At 36.5% G+C, this 18,729-nt stretch overlaps 1 protein-coding gene across 1 annotated transcript; it reads right to left on the bottom strand.

Moving 5' to 3' along the window:
• Window positions 1–1,897: 1,897 nt before the first annotated feature.
• On the bottom strand, window positions 1,898–7,663 carry NFKBIA (NFKB inhibitor alpha). The gene is given in 7 exon segments (XM_003756435.4): window positions 1,898–4,573; window positions 4,977–5,237; window positions 5,377–5,465; window positions 5,765–5,975; window positions 6,391–6,499; window positions 7,241–7,424; window positions 7,427–7,663. Coding segments are annotated over 7 exon segments (963 nt in total). The 5' UTR covers window positions 7,488–7,663; the 3' UTR covers window positions 1,898–4,525.
• Between the last annotated feature and the right edge of the window lie 11,066 nt (window positions 7,664–18,729).

Consider the following 18,729-nt stretch of genomic DNA (forward strand, 5'->3'; position numbering starts at 1 on the left):
AGAACCAGACACAGCAACAAGAAGACTATATGATGATCAATTCTGACAGATGTGGCTCTCTTCAATATTGAGATGATTCAAACCAGTTCCACTTGTGCAGTGATGAAGAGAACCATCTATATCCAGAGAAAGAACTATGGGAACAGAAGGCGCAACACAATGTAACATTCTCACTCTCTTTGTCATTTGCTTGCATTTTTTTTCCTTTTTTCTTTTTCTTCCTTCTTGATCTGATTTTTCTTGCACAACCAGATAACTGGATAAATATGTATACACATATTAGATCTAACATGTATTTCAACATATATAACATGTTAGACTACCTGACAGATAGGGGAAGGAGTGGGAGGAAGAAAGGGAAATTTGCAACAAAAAGTTATGCCAGGGTCAATGTTGGGAAAATTAACCCATGCATATGCTTTGTAAATAAAACGCTTCAATAAAAAAAAAGTGAAAGCTGAAGTTCTAAAATGAATAAAAAGTATTTCATGTTAAAAAAAATACTAAAGAGTTTCCATATCTTCTGTGAGCCTAAAATGTTCAAATTTATAATAAAAACAACTTTAAGCCAATAACCATTTATTAAAGGGAGTTCAATGCAACCCCAATTTCCCAACCCTTTAATGAATGGGACTTCAGATCTTCCTCATAATCTGAAATGCCCCTTTTCTCCAGGACCTCAGTATTATAGTGCTTAATACTAGGATGATACAGATAACAGTGAAATACAGTATCTTATTAATTGACAGACCTCTATCTTGACCCTCCTGTAGTTAATAAAAGCTAGGCAGAGCTGATGATCATAGGATGGGCAAGATAAATATCACCCACTAGCTAACAAAGCTGTTTTCCCACGTTGTACCCAATGAAAAGGGATGATGAAGGACAGAAGGATAATAAAAATAGCTAGGGGATTTTCCATATGATTAAGTCATTTCTGACAAGCTGCGCTTGGTCACTTGCTCATCAGGGAAAAAGGGTGGAAGTCCTCCAGTTAGCTTCCTGCAGCAAGTGAACTTATATTGCCTAGTTTAAAGTTTGGGGATGGGAAGTCTAAGATAAAACCTTATCTAGTTATCCCTAAATATAAGATATGCAAATATGTATTAATAAATGTTAGTAGGCAAGCATAACAGGAATAAATACTACCCCTATAGAATCATACTAGACTTAATACTGACTAGGGAAAAAATAAGGGTTAAATTAATCATCTGACATTTCCATATAAGGATAAAATCCTTGGTCCAATAATTAGAAGGCAAACTTGGAAATTATCTTTGCTAAAAGTTCATCTGATATCTATTGTGTGTTCTCATTCTACATATACTGATTATTGATTCAAATTTATAAGAATAGTTAAGGTATATGAACAGACTTTTTCAAAGGTAGAAAGTTCCTATAAAAAAATGCTGTAAATCGCTAGAAAAATGTAGATAAAAATGACTCAGATTCTACCTCACGCTTAAAAAAATGGCACAAAAAGAAACGAAAAATGACAAATGACACTAGGACAGTATGAAAACAGGCAAATTAACAATTATTAATATATAATTATATGTTTGTGGAATTATGAACTGGTCTAGTCATTCTAGGAAGTAATTTAGAACTAAGCTCAAAACATTATTAACTATAAGACTGATTTATACAATAACTACAGTGTAAAGACAAAACTTTGAAAGACATGAATTTTGACCAATGCAATAATTAGCCAGACTTATAAAAGAAAAATTAAACATGCTACTCATCAAATTTAATAAAGTCAAATTGCAAAATGACCCATACATTTTTGGATATGTCTAATACTCAATGTAGAATTTGTATTTGTTAATATATTTTTTTTTAGTCGGATAAAGTTGTGACGCAAAGAAGGAATGATTGCACAACATAGACACAGACATATGATTAAACAGATTTTCTTTTAAAAATCCTTAAAGGACAGAAGGCATCACAGATATACAGGATAGCTTTTAAAAGTTACACATTGAATTTATTATATTCTCATAAAGAAATGTAATAGATTGACAGTCATGTATCATCCTCTTTTTTTGTTTTACTATGTTATGGAAGTGCTCATTTCAGTTGGAGGTGAACATCAGAATAAAAAAATACAAAAAAAAAATCCATAGTTCCATTCAATCCTTTCCTCCCCATTTCCATCCCCACATATACAAATAATCACATTCAAAGATTTGCAAAAAAATAGCATATATAAAATCTGTATCACTATTTGCCCTTTTAGGACAATCTTTTGATCTCTCTGGCTCCTTTCTTCCCCGTAAAAGACAGGGATTACAATAGACTCAATTCATTAGGCATTTATTAACTACTTACTATGTACAAGACTACCGAGTTAAATTATGTATACTATCAAATTTCTAAGTTCCCTTGCAATTTTTAGTATTCTATGAATTCCTCTTTGCCAAAATTTCTTCCCCTTTGGAGATAGCACTTCAAGGTTTTAAAAGTAATCTCACAAAGTGTTTCCACTTCTTTTTTTACAAACAAAATAGATGAATGTAGATAGTCCCAAAATTAATATGCAATATTACCTCTGAAAACTTGCCAATGGACAGTCCAGGAAATCAGTATTTATAGATTTCTATCTTACTTGGAACTGGCTGAAACTTGATGGAAAAATCATTTCCAGTTGTGATCTATTTCCACATTTCTATTATCACTTCCTATTCCTTCTTATATTTATTATAAGTAATTGAAATCTTTTTTTTTTTTTTTAATGTGATTTAATAAGTGGAGGTCCCAGCAAAGAATTTTTTTAATCTTCTGCTAACTGGAGGCATCAAGAAGTTCTGATTTGCCCAGGATCATGGAGTTTGTCTGTGTAAGATGCAGGTCTTTAAGTTTAGGTGTTCCTTAACACTATGTCATAAGCTGTTTACTCCTACACTATTTGGGTTTATGTATATGTACACACACAAGCATGTATATATACACACACATATATATATATAAATTTTATTCATAGTTCTCTACACATTCATCTATGATTAACCTTGTAATCTTATGGGGATCCTGAGAATATTATCTCTACAGGTGAATAGATACTCTGAAAAGTTAACACTAATTCTTGCAGACTGAATTCTCTGCCTACATTTGCTCAGTTAACAGGCATTTAAATATCTACTACATGCCAGCAGTATAGGTACAAAATCTTTTCCTTTCTAATTTCCTCTATTAAGGTTTTAGTTGGATTTTTTTTCTTTGCATAATTTACCAAATTAAAATCCCTCCAATGACTTTTGAAGATTTTCCACATGTGGATATGAACTACTATCATTCTTAAAGTTTTCTCTGTGGAAATGGATCAAACCTAGGGATAGAGTGGAGTAATAAACACTAGGTGTGGAATAAGGCTATCAAGATGTACTCAATGTATCTGGTTTATTTCACTTAATTGTTCTTCCTTATTACAAGGAAAGTACAACAATTCTATAGATTTAAAAATCTTTTAAATCTAAACTTAAACCCTAGAAATCCTTTCCATCAACCTTCACATTTTACAGATGAGTAATCTGAAGCTCAGAGTTTAAGTGATTTGGCCAAAGTTGTACACTAAAGTAGTAGAGCTGGGATTGAAAGCTAGGTTCCTTAGATACAAAAGCCTGTTTTTTCCATTACACTGCAGTAGGTGGGTATAGTGATTTTTGCATAGTAAAGATGGAAAAGAAAGAAAAAAAACCCCATCAAACCCCATAAAGTTTCCTTTAACTAGAAAAAGTATAGGCCATTGCTTGTCATTCTCATACTGATCCCTGTTTATATCGTCCATGATCCTTTGCCAAAAGGAGATTGTTGGTGTCTAGTATTTCTCAGAAGCAACAAATGGAACTAGGGTAATCCTGATGATTGCAATTAACTTATTCTTCCCTACCCTGGAATAAATGTGCTCTCTCTTGACTCTAGTATTAATCTCAGTATGATGTGAATACTCTATCATTTATAAAATAGAGAATAGAGAAAACACCAACAAACTAAGATGATCCTGGCATAGAAAATCTGTTTAATAAATATACATTTTAAAAATACCAAAACATTACCAACAAAATACACATAATATACACAATTTACAAGAGACTGTAATCATCACTGACAAGGTGATAGGATCAGAAGCCAATTCTTTAACAATGTTCAAAATTTTTCTTTCAGTTCTTCTTACTATTAATGATCACAGAAAGCAGCAATGGTAAGCCATTAGAATCCATGGTTAGAAAGTCAGCAAAATATTTGGTAACAAACATGCAATTCTTTTCAGCAAACCAAATATTGAAAATTTCTTCAAAAACCTCGTGTGCCTCTTAAGAAATTTTCTGTGAATTTCCAATCTTTCTTGTACCATGCCAAGAATTCACAACAAGAAGAGATATAAGATATTTTATAATAATGTGTTTCAGGACAACTTATATTGTTATTTGTGCATTTTTTTTGTGTTTTAATTTTTTTTTAGAAAAATAAAATATCTTTTTGTACAAATTATACAGAGTAGAGCTTCATGCTCTTTCATGTTCGTTCATAATGCTAGTCGTTGGCCTCCAATCACACAGTCATCATAGAGCAACTAAAAAAGGAAAAAGAAAATAAATTAACGTCTGGAGCTTCAAAGGAAGAGTTCAATAATTCTTGGGCTTCTTTCTCCATTACAGTTTTTAAAAAATGTAAATATATTTTCCTTTAAAAGGGGCAGATTAAGCCAAGAGATAGTTATAAAATAAAATTATTTTAGGACATGGGTGAATCTTTTTTGACATTTTTATAAGCAGATATTTAAGAGAAAGAGTTTTAAGAGCTACTATGCTTAAAAGAAATATGATCTATAGCTGGAAGAACTGAAGCTTCATTCTGTAGCACAAGGAATTAAGGCCCAGAAAGGGCCTTGACTTGACAAAGATAAGATATATAATATAATAGCGGAAATAGGATTTGAACCCAGATCCTTTGAAAATGTTAGTAATAGTACTTACTTCATCCTCTGTGAATTCCAACTCTGTATCATAGCTCTCTTCATCTTCACTCTCTGGAAGCATTTGCAAGTTTTCCATGGTCAGCTGCCCCAAAAGCTTTTGAATTGTAGTATTTTCTCTGCCCCAAGTGAGTTGATATGGAGAGTAACCCTGGTAAGTTACTTTGTTGACATCAGCCCCACACCTCAAAAGGAGTGATACCAGTTCAGGATTCTGCAAGTCTACAGCAAGATGGAGGGCAGTTCGGCCATTACAGGGCTCCTATAATCCAAGGAAATTAAGATGTTTAAAATCTATATATGAAATATACCTACATGATGGATGGGAGGGTTTGACCATAAGCACTACCAAAAACTTATCCATCCTTGCCACACAACCGTATAAAAAGTATTATAATCACCTGAGCATTGACATCAGCTCCCAAGGATACCAAATGTTCCACTACTGCTAAGTAGCCATGGATGGAAGCCAAATGGAGGCATGTGTGACCTGCAAGAATAGCAAAAGAAATTATATATAATCATTCACATTAACCTTATCATTTCCTACTACTCCCAGAAAAGAGCATTTTCATCTCACTTTTAAGTAATGTTTCCTGAACAAAATTAAACTGATAGGAGAGCCACAAATGACATTTTAAAAAGTGACTCAAATTTTTAGATACTAGGCAAAATCTTCCCCAATCTAGAAATTCTGTATTAAGCTAATTGAAGTAAGCCAAGTTGCTTTCTTAAGATCACTCACTGCCTTTTGAAGAATGAGAGAATGACTGGAGATACAAGTCTTACCATTGTAGTTTGTAGAATGAAGCACTGAGAGGAGGTCCTGGATTTGGCAATATTGGGTAAGCACTCCTATACCAGCCAGGCAGCCCTGCTCACAAGCAAGGTGCAGAGGTGTATTCCCTTGAAAGTCCCTGAGCTCTGGGTCACAGCCAGCTTTTAGGAGTGCCTCAGCAATCTCTGGCTGTTTGGTGATCACTGCCAAGTGAAGAGGAGTCTACAAATCAAAGAAAGAAAACAGATAAATCACAGTTCAGACAAAAACATTTTGGGATTCCCTTAAAAACAAACATTCCCCTAGATTTAGGGATTGTCAATCCTGCCTTATTAAAATCAAAGCTATAATCCAAAACCCATGGAGAAATTTCTCTCACACTAGTGTTACTGTAGCATTTCTTTGGGATCAGGAGACCTGGGTTCAAATCCTGAGTTTGCCACAGTTTCCTTATCTATAAAATGAAGACCTTTATAAAACTTTCGTCGTGTAAATCTAACCCAAATGAGGTAAGTGATTAGCTGAATAACTTTAAATGATAAATTATGGTATCCTGGATCATAACCAACATACCTGTTGATACAAATGAGGCCAAAGAGGGGCCCCACTCTAAAGTGGGGTGAAAGAGGGGACTCACCTGTTGCAGATTGTTCTGAGAGTTGAGGAAAGCCAAATCCCCTCCCACTTGTCGGATGATTTCCAAACTCAACGTCTTCTCTTCGTGAATGATGGCCAAGTGGAGAAACCTGAAGCAGCAACACAGGACAACAAAAGGAAAAAAAAAATAATTTAAACCCAGCAGGGTTATGAGAAGCTGCAAGGGCGAAGGAGGAAGGAGCATTGCGCAAAGTTGGGGTTTCTGAAGGCCGTGGCCGGTGTTTTCCGCGAGGTTATTAAGAGCTGAGTGTTCCTGGCACTACCCCAGGGACTTTCCGGACCCTCCCCTACCCATCCCGGGCTGGCGCCGGTTCGGCCCCGCCCCTCCTTCCCCAGCAACTGGAACGCCCAATACTTCCCCAGCCCAGCAGGCTCACGAAACGCCCCGGGAGCCCGGCCAAGGCCTGCAGAAAGTCCCAGCGCGTTTCTCCCCTCCCCCAAGTTACCTTATGCAACCTGGGACTTTATGCTGCCCCACCCGGCGGCTCCGCAGAGCTCGGGTCCCAAAGACCAAAGGTTTCGCTCCATTTTAAAGCGGAGCGGGATGGGACAAAGCTAACAGTTACATTTGCTCGCGGGTGGGGGAGGGCGGGATAAGGTGGGATTCCCAGGCTCCGCTTTCGTGCAGTGCGCAATGCTAGTCAGGCGCTTTCCCTTGCAGCTCCGAGGCGCTTTCCCTTGCAGCTCCGAGGCGCTTTCCCTTGCAGCTCCGAGGCGCTTCCTGCGACTCTGGAGCTGCGCGTAACCCTAGCCTATGCGTCTTCCTTCTCACCCCCTCCCCGCCCCCTCCCATCCAGGCTAGCAGCCTGGGCGTATTTCGAGGCACTTACGTGTCTCCGTCCTCGGTGATCTGTAGTTTCCAAGACTCCTGGGGCGGCCCGGCATGCGCCTCCTGAGGCTGAATCCTGATCTCCTTCAGCTCTTTCACCATCAGCTCGTATTCCTCATCTTTCATCGAGTCCAGGCCGCTATCGTGGCGATCATCTAAAAGCCGCTCCTTTTTGAGCCCGTCCCGGGGCCTTCCATGCCGTGCTCCTGGGGGCTCTCCTCCTGAGACTGCCTCAAAACGTGAAACATGGCGCTGCTCAAAACCTACTGGCTTCGTCTCTTAACAAGGCTCCAAGCAGCCAGCGGGCGCAGGGAGGGACCCAAGCAGGGACAAGGGGCGGCTCCTCGGGTCGCTCTTCTCGCAGCACAGGAACAGCCTAACCGCCAGTCGGACAACTGAAGTAGAGCTCGTGGCGCCGCTGACCTATATGCACAGGCAGGGGATTTCTCAGGGGCGGAGTTAGGTTCAGGGAATTTCCAAGCCAGTCAGAGCAGAAAGAGAGAACTAGTCTAGTCCTGCCTAGGGAGGGGTGGGGCGGGGAGGAAGAGAAGCCTAAAGCCTGTGTGATGGTTCAACAGAGAAACTCCCCAGGATGAACCACCGGGGTCATAAACAGGGAACTTTTTGATGAATGCTAAAGATGCTGGAAAGTCCTCCCTGCAAGTACCCTCCTCCCTCCCCTTCCCCCTGGCATTTCCCTGATGCTTTGCCTCCTCCAGTCTTGCAAGTTTGCAAAATACCTTGCCTCCCCTTCCTAGGAATATATTCTCCTCCTCCCCTCTCCCCACCCGGTTTTCCATCATCAATTTTACATTGGATGCTCTCAGTTATCCCAAACTTCCAACAGTTCAGGAATGAATAAATCAGTAAATGAGTTATCCCCCTCACCCCGTCCCCTCAGCATTTAAGTGCTTACTAGTGCAAAGGGACGAGGCTAAATGGAAAAGTGTATTGTCTCTACTTTATTCAAATTTTGTTAATAGGTAGTAGATTTCAAGTCTGACATTAAAAGCTTGAGTCCTTGGAGTAGAGCTAATTTTTAATGATTTCAAGATAACCCATCCAGGGAATTTGCTGAAATCAAGCAGGTCTTTGCTTTAAAAAGGAAATCGTTTAAAGAAGAAAGATGGAAATTATTGTTGCATGCAGGTATCCACTTCACCAGATTTCCTCTGTGTGAAAAGTATTGTCTAGTGGATTGGAATGGGACAGCTTCTCATCTTCCTACTTAGAAATACTGACAAATTAGAGTTAAAAACTAGATGCTTCGGGATTTTCAAATGAAAGATACTTCTTGTTACCTGATAGAATTTGCACAAGAACGACTTCTTAGGTACAAGAAGAATAAGACTGATAAACTTTCTTCAATGCTAATAACTTATTGAGTTACCCTTCACTGTACATTAAACTGTTAAGTATGAAATAGTAATCAAGTCAAGTGGTTAGGGCCCCTTTGTTTATTTTTTTGAAGCAAAGTTTGTAAATAGCATTAAAACTGACCAACATATATTTGTAGATGGTCAACTATGTGCCTTAAATTACGCTTTTGCAAATATAAATCCAGGTCAATTATTTTCTTTAGCAACAGACTTTTTATAGTTTACTCCATGTAATACTTTTGTTTAACTGTGTAAAAAGCACGGGGGCAGGGGAGAACAGTAGTTAGGGAAGGTATAAAGAATGATGCTGACAGATATCTGTGAAAAACATGAAGCCTAAATGTATGCTAATCAGGATCAAGAATATGTCTGTTAGGTAACTGCACAAAAGTGTGTGTGTGTGCTTATTTTTTTAAAATAGCAGTTTTTTATTTTTCAAAATACATGCAAAGATAGTTTCCAACATTCCAATATAGTATCGTTGCAAAACTTTGTGTTCCAAGTTTTTCTCCATATGCAATTCTTCTAAACATAATTCCCCATTTATCATGGTGCTAGCATATTTTAAAAATATTTTTCTTAAATGTTGTTTATATTTGATGCCCATCATCTTTCACTGTAAGTCACCAAAGACTTAATTGCTTCACTTATTTGGTAATTAAGAAAGTGTGATATGTCATCCATTCATCCATTCATCCACCTGATATGATAGAATTGTGTTCACCTGAGTTTTTGGTGGGTAGGCCTGGGTTGAAAAAACCCTCAATCTCAACCCCTCTGGCCCTCTGGGAGCATCTCCACCCTCCTATTTAGTTCCCTTGGGAAACTCCCACCTCCAAATGATCTGGGAATCACTTTAGTCTGGGAAACAATCACTACCCTTATTGATTTGGAAATTAGTCCCTAATCACTCCCTAGTCCCAAACCCTAGAAGGCTAAATAAAAAAAACAAGACTCTGTACCCCAAACTTCCTCTGTCTTCCTAATCAGGAAGCAGCCCACTGAGAGGAGTTTCTCAGTGAGAATAAACCCATTTTGCCAAAAAACTTGATCACAGACTGGGACTGCAAAATCTTGTGCAAAACTTGCAACACTGGCCTGGGAACTCCCATCTTTGTTAGGGTATCCTCACCCTTCAACACATCTATCAAGTATTTATTAAGTGGTATTAAAAGTACAAAAAAAAGATAGTGTCTTCCCTCAAGTCACATTCCATTTAGGGGAAATAATATGTATACCAAAATATCCAAAATATATATAAAGTAACTAGGGGGCACAAGTAAGAGGACTATCAAGTGCAGCTCTTCTGGAGGAGGTCTTCTTAGTTAGCATTTTAATTTAAGATTTACAAAGCTCTTTATAAATATTACCTCATTTTATCCTTATAGTATTGAGGTTGAGAAGGGAGCCCAAAAGGTTGGAGGTCACAATCTGGTGTTACATTGGGCCTCACAGGTTGGTGTCACTAGGTGTTTCAAGAATTTGCAGGCTTGAACCCATATCCAAGTCAAGGGACAAAGTTTATTGTAATTGGTGGGTTTTTTTTGTTTGTTTTTTGCTGAGACAATTGGGGTTAAGTTACTTGTCCAGGGTCACACAGCCAGGAATTATTAATTGTCTGAGGCCAGATTTGAACATGAGCTCTCCTGATACTTCGAGGCTGGTGCTCTATCAGTGGATATATCAGTGCACTATCTAGCTGCCCCAGTTTATTGTAATTGTAATGCCAATTGAAGCAAGCTAAAGTCCACAGATTTTAGCAAGGAATCTGAAACAAGAAGACAAATTTATTCAGTTCATGCTATTGATATGCTAATTTTATGGCCTAGAGGTGGAACTGAGGAGGGGTTTCTGGAATTTGGTTATCACTGACCACTAGACCTAGGATATCCTAAAAGAAGACTTTAGAATCATTTACAGACAAGATTGTTAGAACACTAGCATCCTAAGGTTAGAGAGTCTCAGAATCACTAAATATCTTTCCTAAAGTTTAAGGGAACAAATATAATCATATTCCTAGGCCAGAAGACTTATAATAATTCACAGAACAATGGCATTGATAAGATCTAGATTTAGGGAATCAAAATGAGATTAGGGTTTCTGGTTGTCAGGGAGTTAAATGATAAGGTCTAGTGGCAAGTTTGGAGTTCAGGGAACCAAATGGAGAGGTTTGGCTCCCTTGTACCCCCTTGGGATTTGGTGCAAGAGTAGGTAGGGAGTTTTGGGGAACTCCCTTCTGGCGGTGCAGAGATTCTCTGTAAAGGAATTTACAGACCCGAAAACCTAGATTGATAAAAGAGGTTTATTATAGGGATTGGGAAGTAAGGTTAGAAATCCTGACAGAGAGGCATATAGACTTTTTTAGGGAAATAGGTGAGGATAAAGAGAGGATAACACTGGAAAAAAATATTATTCCAGCAGGCAGATCTATGGAAAATGGAGTTTTGCACTGAGAATACAGTTCTCAGTGGACAGAAAGTCTTGGCAGCAAAGGAAGCTGCCAAAGTCCATCTGCAAAGGACTTTAGTTGATGGAAGCTATTATATTGAGTGTCTTGGTAGGGGTTGGGACAGCCCAAGTTGGCTCAACTCAAGCTGGATTTCAGCTTGAGCTGAATTTGAATTCAATGAGTTCCTTCAATTCAATAGGATGAAATTCCTTTTGCTAGATAACAGAAAGAAATTGTCTTGTTTGCTTTCCCTTGAGCGGGGTCCCTCACTGAGGCAGAGTTGAAGGAGATTTTCTTCAAGGATTTTTAGAGTTTTGGGGTTCCTCTTCAGCATTCCTAGATCAGAGTGATAGGGATGAACTCTGAAAACTGTGTCCCATTTAATCTGTAAAATAATCACTCTGAAACAGTGTCCCCTTTGATCTGTAAAAGAAAAGACATTTAAGGTCTCAGACTTCAGAGAGTCTGGGAGGGGGCATACTTTCCAGATGGAATTTTTTCTAAGATAAGCAGCTCATTCAATTGGAGATCTTGGGCAAATCACCCCCATTGACCTTTTGGGTAGCTGGATCTCTATTCAGGAGATTCCAAATTCTGGAAAAAAGCCTTCAAAATGATTTCATTCAATTGGGAGATCTTGATCTGATAATCAGCTCAAACTGCCCTCAGCCCCCAAGATCTACTCATAAAATAGGTTTCTGTTAACACATTCTTTGCAAATCTCCTTATTAAGAGATTTGTCCTCTAAGAGAGAGCTTCTTAGTGAAAAATAAAACTTGCCTTTTTGCCACTAAGATTTTGGGTTTGTGAATTCTTTCACAGTTGGACCTGCACCGAGACCAGAGGGGATTCTCGCATCAATTCTCTACCACTAGACCCACATCAAGAGGGCCTCAGGATCACAGATTCTAAACTCAGAAGATTTAGAATCACTGACAGATTGTTAGAACAGAAGCCCCCTAACGTCAGAAGACCTTAAAATTATTGCCGTCTGTGCTAGAAGCTATATTATATCAATAGCAATCCTGGAGAGTAGATGCTATTATTTTCTTCATTTTACAGATGAAAAAAGCAAGGCAGGTAGAGTTTCGATGACATGCCAAAGGTTATGCAACTAGTAAGCATTTGAGACAGAATCTGAAATAAATTCTTCCTGATTCTGGTTCTAGAGCTCTATCCATCTATCTAGTACTTAAACTGTGATTCTGACCATGTTTCCATCAGAAGTTCTAAACTGATGTAGCACTCTCCTCTGAGCTACTCTATTAAATTCATCCTCACAGTTTTGCAGATTGGGTCCCAAGAGACATGACTACTACTTCCACAGATTCTAAGGTATCCCTTGGATTGCATGATCCTAGAACTTTACAGACCCCTATCCATATGTTTCCTATTATCAGTCTGTAGACACAATTAGCTCAAAGCAAAGATATTTATTAAAATGGCATAATAAGAACTATAGCTACAAAACATCTCCTTATTGAACCTGTGGCACACTTGGCTACAATTATTATTATTAATAGATCAAGATCCCCATGCAAAGACTCCTCCTCCTTTTATTCCTCTCTTTTTTATTATTAGGAGATAATCTTATTTTCCAGAGCTAAAGCCTAGCAAGCAAGCTTTGCCTTGAGCTTTTCATAATAACAATCCTTTGTACTCACCTTCTGGATGATCTCAGCCACAACAAAATCCCAGAATTGTTTCATAGCAACACCAGGTAGTCTCTGAACTTAGACAAACACCTGTAGTACTTGTGTTGTGGTTATGAAGTCTAGCTATAAATCAAACATATCCCATTGTTGCTGTTACTCCTTCATTGTCAGAATACAATTCACAGTACACATTGATATTATTACTGAGATTTGTCCATACTACATGTATCTAGTTTTCCCTTCTCCAATGGAATAAAGAAAACTTTTTGCTTATTTTGTTTTATTTTATTTTTAGAGTTAATTGTTGTTTTTATAACCTGTGTAAGCTCTATTTTTTGTTTATTTGTTTGTTTAGAGTCAATAGTAATTGCAGAGCTGCTGTGATTGCTTTTTGGTCAATTTTAAGAGAACAATAGGAAGAAGGTACAAAAATGTAGAGTCCACTGATAATTTGGTACACATGTAGGGATAGTATATAACCAATACAATTTATGCTTTTAGTACTACAGGATCTTAGGTACTTTTAAAAAATATATTTATAACTTTTTATTGACAGCACATATGCATGGGTAATTTTTTATAACATTATCCCTTGCACTTCTGTTCCAATTTTTCCCTTCCTTCTCTCTACCCCCTCCCCTAGATGGCAAATAATCTTATACATGTTAAATATGTTATAGTGATATACTTTCTTTATGGAAGTTTCTCTTCTCCTTCTCCACCACCTATCTATAGCTGGATGCCCAGGTATTGCTTGTCTCCAGAGTGGCTCTTAGTTGTCAAGGATAGCTTTTTTTTTGAGTTCATAGCAAGTTCTCTTTTTTGCTCTAAGAGATCAAAGTTGTTTCCAACCTAGAATGACTCCCCCATTGCCATGTCTGGGTGGAGATTATATATGTCTCTTCTCTCTGCTGGATACACCTCCACTATGCTTCACACTCTTTTGAACTGATAAACTTTCAAATTGATGAAGTATTTCTTCAGCTAGATGACTTGAACACTCTTCCATGAAATCAGTTCTTGGAATTCTTTCTTTACTGTTGGCTCCTAATCTGAACTAGCTCTTAATATCCAACTGCATCATTTAGGAGTCACAGGGATGATATAGAAGGGATGACCAATTATTGTTTGTTAGGCATTTTCCACTTCTGATTCAGAAAGATATTCACACTAAATAAACAGATAGTAGTAAGTTAGCATGTTTAAAATTCATTATTCTGTGACTATAATATAGGAACTGGGTGAGGGGAAAACAAGTTCTCCTTAACTTATACTGGAATCACTTTATTTCTTGTAATGGGTTGGCAACTTAGATCAGACCAATTACAATTTTGGCCTTGAGGATCATTCAAGAGTTTACAGAATTTCTTGATGTTCTTGTAGCTTCCTTTATCTTTTATCCTTTGGGTTTCTCCTTATGCATTTCTTTTTTTAAAAACAGTATTATTTTATTTTTCCTCTAGCTACATTTCTTTTTAAAAAATTTTATAGCTTTTTATTTACAAGATATATGCATGGGTAATTTTTCAGCATTGACAGTTGCAAAACCTTTTGTTCCAATTTTTCCCCTCCTTCCCTCCACCCCCTCCCCCAGATAGCAGGTTGATCAATACACATTAAATATGTTTAAGTATAAGTTAAATACAATATATGTATACAAAATAATCCATACGGTTATTTTGCTGTATAAAAAGAATCGGACTTTGAAATAGTGTACAATTAGCCTGTGAAAGAAATAAAAAATGCAGGCGGACATAGAGGGATTGGGAATTCTATGTAGTGGTTCATAGTTATCTCCCAGAGTTCTTTCACTGGGTGTAGCTGGTTCAATTCATTACTGCTCTATTGGAACTGATTTGTTTCATCTAATTGTTGAAGAGGGTCATGTCCATCAGAATTGATCATCATATAGTATTGTTGTTGAATTATATAATGATCTCCTGATCTTGCTCATTTCACTCAGCATCAGTTCATGTATGTCACTCCAGGCCTTTCTGAAATCATCCTGCCCCCAGCTACATTTCAAGAAAATTTTTAGCATTCATTTTTACAAGATTTTGAGTTCCAAATTTTTCTTCCTCTCTCCTTCCCCTCTTCCAAAGATGGGAGGCAAGTTTGATGTAGTGAAAGAAGACAAATGATTCAATCTGCATTCAGAGTCCATCAGTTCTTTAAATGGATACGGGTAGCACTTTCTTTTGTGAGTCTTTTTGTGAGTCTTTTGTCTTAGATCATTGTGTTGAGAAAGAACTGAGTAATTCATAATTGATCATCCTATAATTTTTGCTGGCATTGTGTGCAATATTTTTCTGATTCTCCTTTCACTTTGCATCAATTCATGACAGTCTTTCCAGGTTTTTCTGAAATCTGTTCATCATCATTTCTTATTGCACAATAGTATTCTATTACATTCATATATCACAGTTTGTTTAGCCATTCCTTAATTAATAGGCCTTCCTTCAATTTACAATATTTTGCTACCATGAAAAGAGCTGCTATAAATATTTTTGCACATATAGTTTATTTTTTCTTCTTTAATGACCTCTTTGGGATACACACTATTGCTAGGTCAAGGGTATGCAGAGTTTGAGCATAGTTCCATTTTGCTCTTCAGAATGTTTGGATCAGTTCACAACTCCACCAACAGTGCATTAATGGCCCAATTTTCCCATATCCTCTCCAATATTTATCATTTTCCTTTTTTGTCATATTAGCCAATCTAATAGATATGTAGTGATACCTCAGAATTGTTTTAATTTGCATTTCTCTAATCAAAAGTGATTTAGAACATTTATTCATATATTTGTAGACAGCTTTGATCTTTTCATCTAAAAACTGTTTATTCATGTCCTTTGATTATTTATCAATTGAGGAATGACCTGTATTCTTGTAAATTCTTGTAAATCCTTATATTTGAGAAATGAAACCTTTATCAGAAACACTTGCTCAAATCTTTTGCATTAATACTCTTTAGGTCAAAATTAAAACCCCAAGGAATATCATGGCTAAATTTTAGAACTATTGGACCAAGGAAAAAAATATTACAAGCAGCCAGAAAGAAACAGTTCAAATATGGAGGAGTCACAATAAGGATTACTTGGGACCAAGCAGCTTCCACTTTAAAGGATTGAATGACTTGGAATCTGATATTCCGAAAAGTGAAGGAACTTGGAATATAGCCAAGAAAAAATTACCCTGCTAAACTAAGCATTTTCTTTCAGGGAAGAACATGGACATTCAATGAAACTGGTGAATTCCATTTTTTTTTGATGAAAAGACCAGAGCTAAATAAAAAATTTGATCTCCAAATATAGAACTCAAGAGAAGCATAAAAAGGTAAAAAGGAAAAAAAAAAAAAACTCTTGAGAATTGTATTTCTGTTATGGATATACATAGAGAGTATATGTATAATCTGATTTTACTGTTATAATATAAAAAAGAAATGAGAGTTGGAAAGGGATTGTAACAGAAAAAAAGGGAAAGTAGAGGTAAAATTAGAGAAATTATTCTCAGGAAGAGGCAAAGCAAACCTATTATAATTGAGGGGAAAAAGGGAGGGTGATGAATATTGGGTAAATCCTACTCTCATCAGATTAGCTTCCAAAGATCCAAAGATCCAAAGATCCCAATGAGGCTTGCACATTAGCTTTTCTACTGATTGTGGATCATTCTGTGAGTTTTTCTTGCTTAGCTGTTCCCTTCCTACATGAGTATAAAACAGCATGTTCCATGCTTGATTCATGTTTGTCACTGGGAAACTTTTTTACTTCCTCTCTTCCAACTTTTCCACCCCACTCTATTGAAGAAAACCATTTTTTAAAAGCCAAAAATAATTTTTTTGGTTACATTTCATCTCCCCTGAGTATAGCCCAATCAATGTCAAGTATATCCTTTTTCCAGTGGTTTCATTTCTCTATGAATAACTCCTTCCTTCGTCTGAAGGTTTGATGCTACTTCTGCTGCTACTGTTTCTGTTGCAATTGCTCGTGAAACCCCAGTATTTGGGAAGGGGGAGAATTCCAACTGATTTTTGAAATCTCATAAGATTTTGTGCCCAGACACAAACTGAAGGCAGTCCCTTCCCAGACAAACACGTGAGTAGGAGACTAATCATTCATGGGTTGCAGGTGGGCCTGGCCCTTGAAAACTAGTCATCCTTATAGTTTAAAGCCAGCAAGAATGAGTGGCCTAAAGGGATGGGGATACTCCTTTTAGCATATCCTAGTATTCTGGTTTAGGCAGTCAATTAAATAAGTCCCTGTGACTGATAAAAAGAGTTTTCCATAATGTATCCTCATGTAAGTACTAGAAAATAGACTATATAGTCTGCAATATTTATAGTTTTTTCAGAATCACTGCATAAGAGGATAGAACATTTCACCAGGGGCTAGTTTAAGATCAAAAATATATAATAGATGATGTAGACAAAAAAGATTTATTAATTTGCTTACGTAAACAAACATAAAAAGGAAAGTGACACCTAGAAGCATCTATCAGTTTTAATGAAATTAATATCTTTGACATCTTTTAACTTTTTTTATTAGAAATATAAATTTGAATTTCCTTCCTCAGAGAAGAAAAATGAACTTTTGTTAGGTCTTCCATAGGATAACCTGAATCTTTTGTACTTTTCTAGGTAGTAAAATGAACAGCAATGGCTAGTACACTGTAGTACTAATTCTTAGAAATAGTTTAGAAGAAAGAACCCAAAACAGTTACATTAGAAGCTCTAATTCTATGAGGAATATCGAAACTAAAGAAGAACTAAATAAGTATAAGGACCAGAAATTTTTTTTAGAATAGACAGAAAATAAAGACAAATAATGAAGAAAATGAGGGAAATTCTTTTTAGGGAAAAAATACAGAAAATGAGATTTAGAAAACCTAACAAACAGAACTTTTGAGAATCCCCTGGATAGCAAGGAGCTCAAATCATTAAATAATTGATGAAATTAATTCAGACTATTCATTGGAAGGTCAAATATTAAAGCTGAAACATAAATATTTTGGCCATATAATGAGAAAATGGGACACGTAGGAAAAGACCCTATCTGGGAAATATTGAAGGCAAAAAAAAGGACAAAGGGTGGCAAAAGATAAGATGGATAGTATAGAAACAATAAATACAAACTTGGATAGACTTTGAGAGATAGTGGAGGATAGAGGGGTCTGCCATGTTATGATACATAGGGTCACAAAAAGTTTCACATAGCTGAACAATGAACAAAACAAGTTGAATATTTGGAGGGAATATTTGGAGATTTTATTTAGCTGAGAAAAAAAGAGTAGAAAAATTAAATGACTAGATAAAAGTTAGTAAGAAAGAGGAGGTAATCAGAAAACTCCAAAATGGGGGAAAGGGGTAACAAATGGGAGTGTGATCCTTGAGGGTGAGGGAAAGAGAATTCTGTGAGTACAGGGTAATCTTAAAGCAGATTAAAAAAATTGAAGAGACAAAGTACTGCTTTTATTTTAGGAAAAAAACCATTAAAGATAAAAATATAAACATAAAAATATAAACAACCCCATTGATTAAATAATGCAACAAAATGAAAAAGAGATTGAATAAGAAAACCATATAATCTGTTGCAAAAGAAACACATTTGAAATAGAAAGATACACAGACATAAAAATCAATCCAAAAAAATCTCAGGAGTTGTAATCATGCAATCAAATAAAACAAAAACAAATGTTCAAAACACAAAGAGAAAAAAAAATATCAATATATGTGCTCCAAATGCTTTCATATCTAAATTCATAAAGGAAAAATTAACTAAAGGAAGACAGAAACAGTAAAACAATAGTAGCAGAAGATTTCAATATCTCTTTCTTAGTTTTGGATATCTAGAAGAAAGATAAATCTGTAAATATAGAACTAAATAAGTTGCTGGAGAAACTAGAGCCAAAAATCTTATGTTGTCTTTTAAATAGTATTGTAATAGTTACTAGTAACTAACATTTTAATGGTGCTTGTTATATGCCAGGTACTATTCTAAGTGCTTTATTA

The sequence above is a fragment of the Sarcophilus harrisii genome, chromosome 2 (assembly GCF_902635505.1).
Source record: "Sarcophilus harrisii chromosome 2, mSarHar1.11, whole genome shotgun sequence".
Taxonomy (NCBI): domain Eukaryota; kingdom Metazoa; phylum Chordata; class Mammalia; order Dasyuromorphia; family Dasyuridae; genus Sarcophilus; species Sarcophilus harrisii.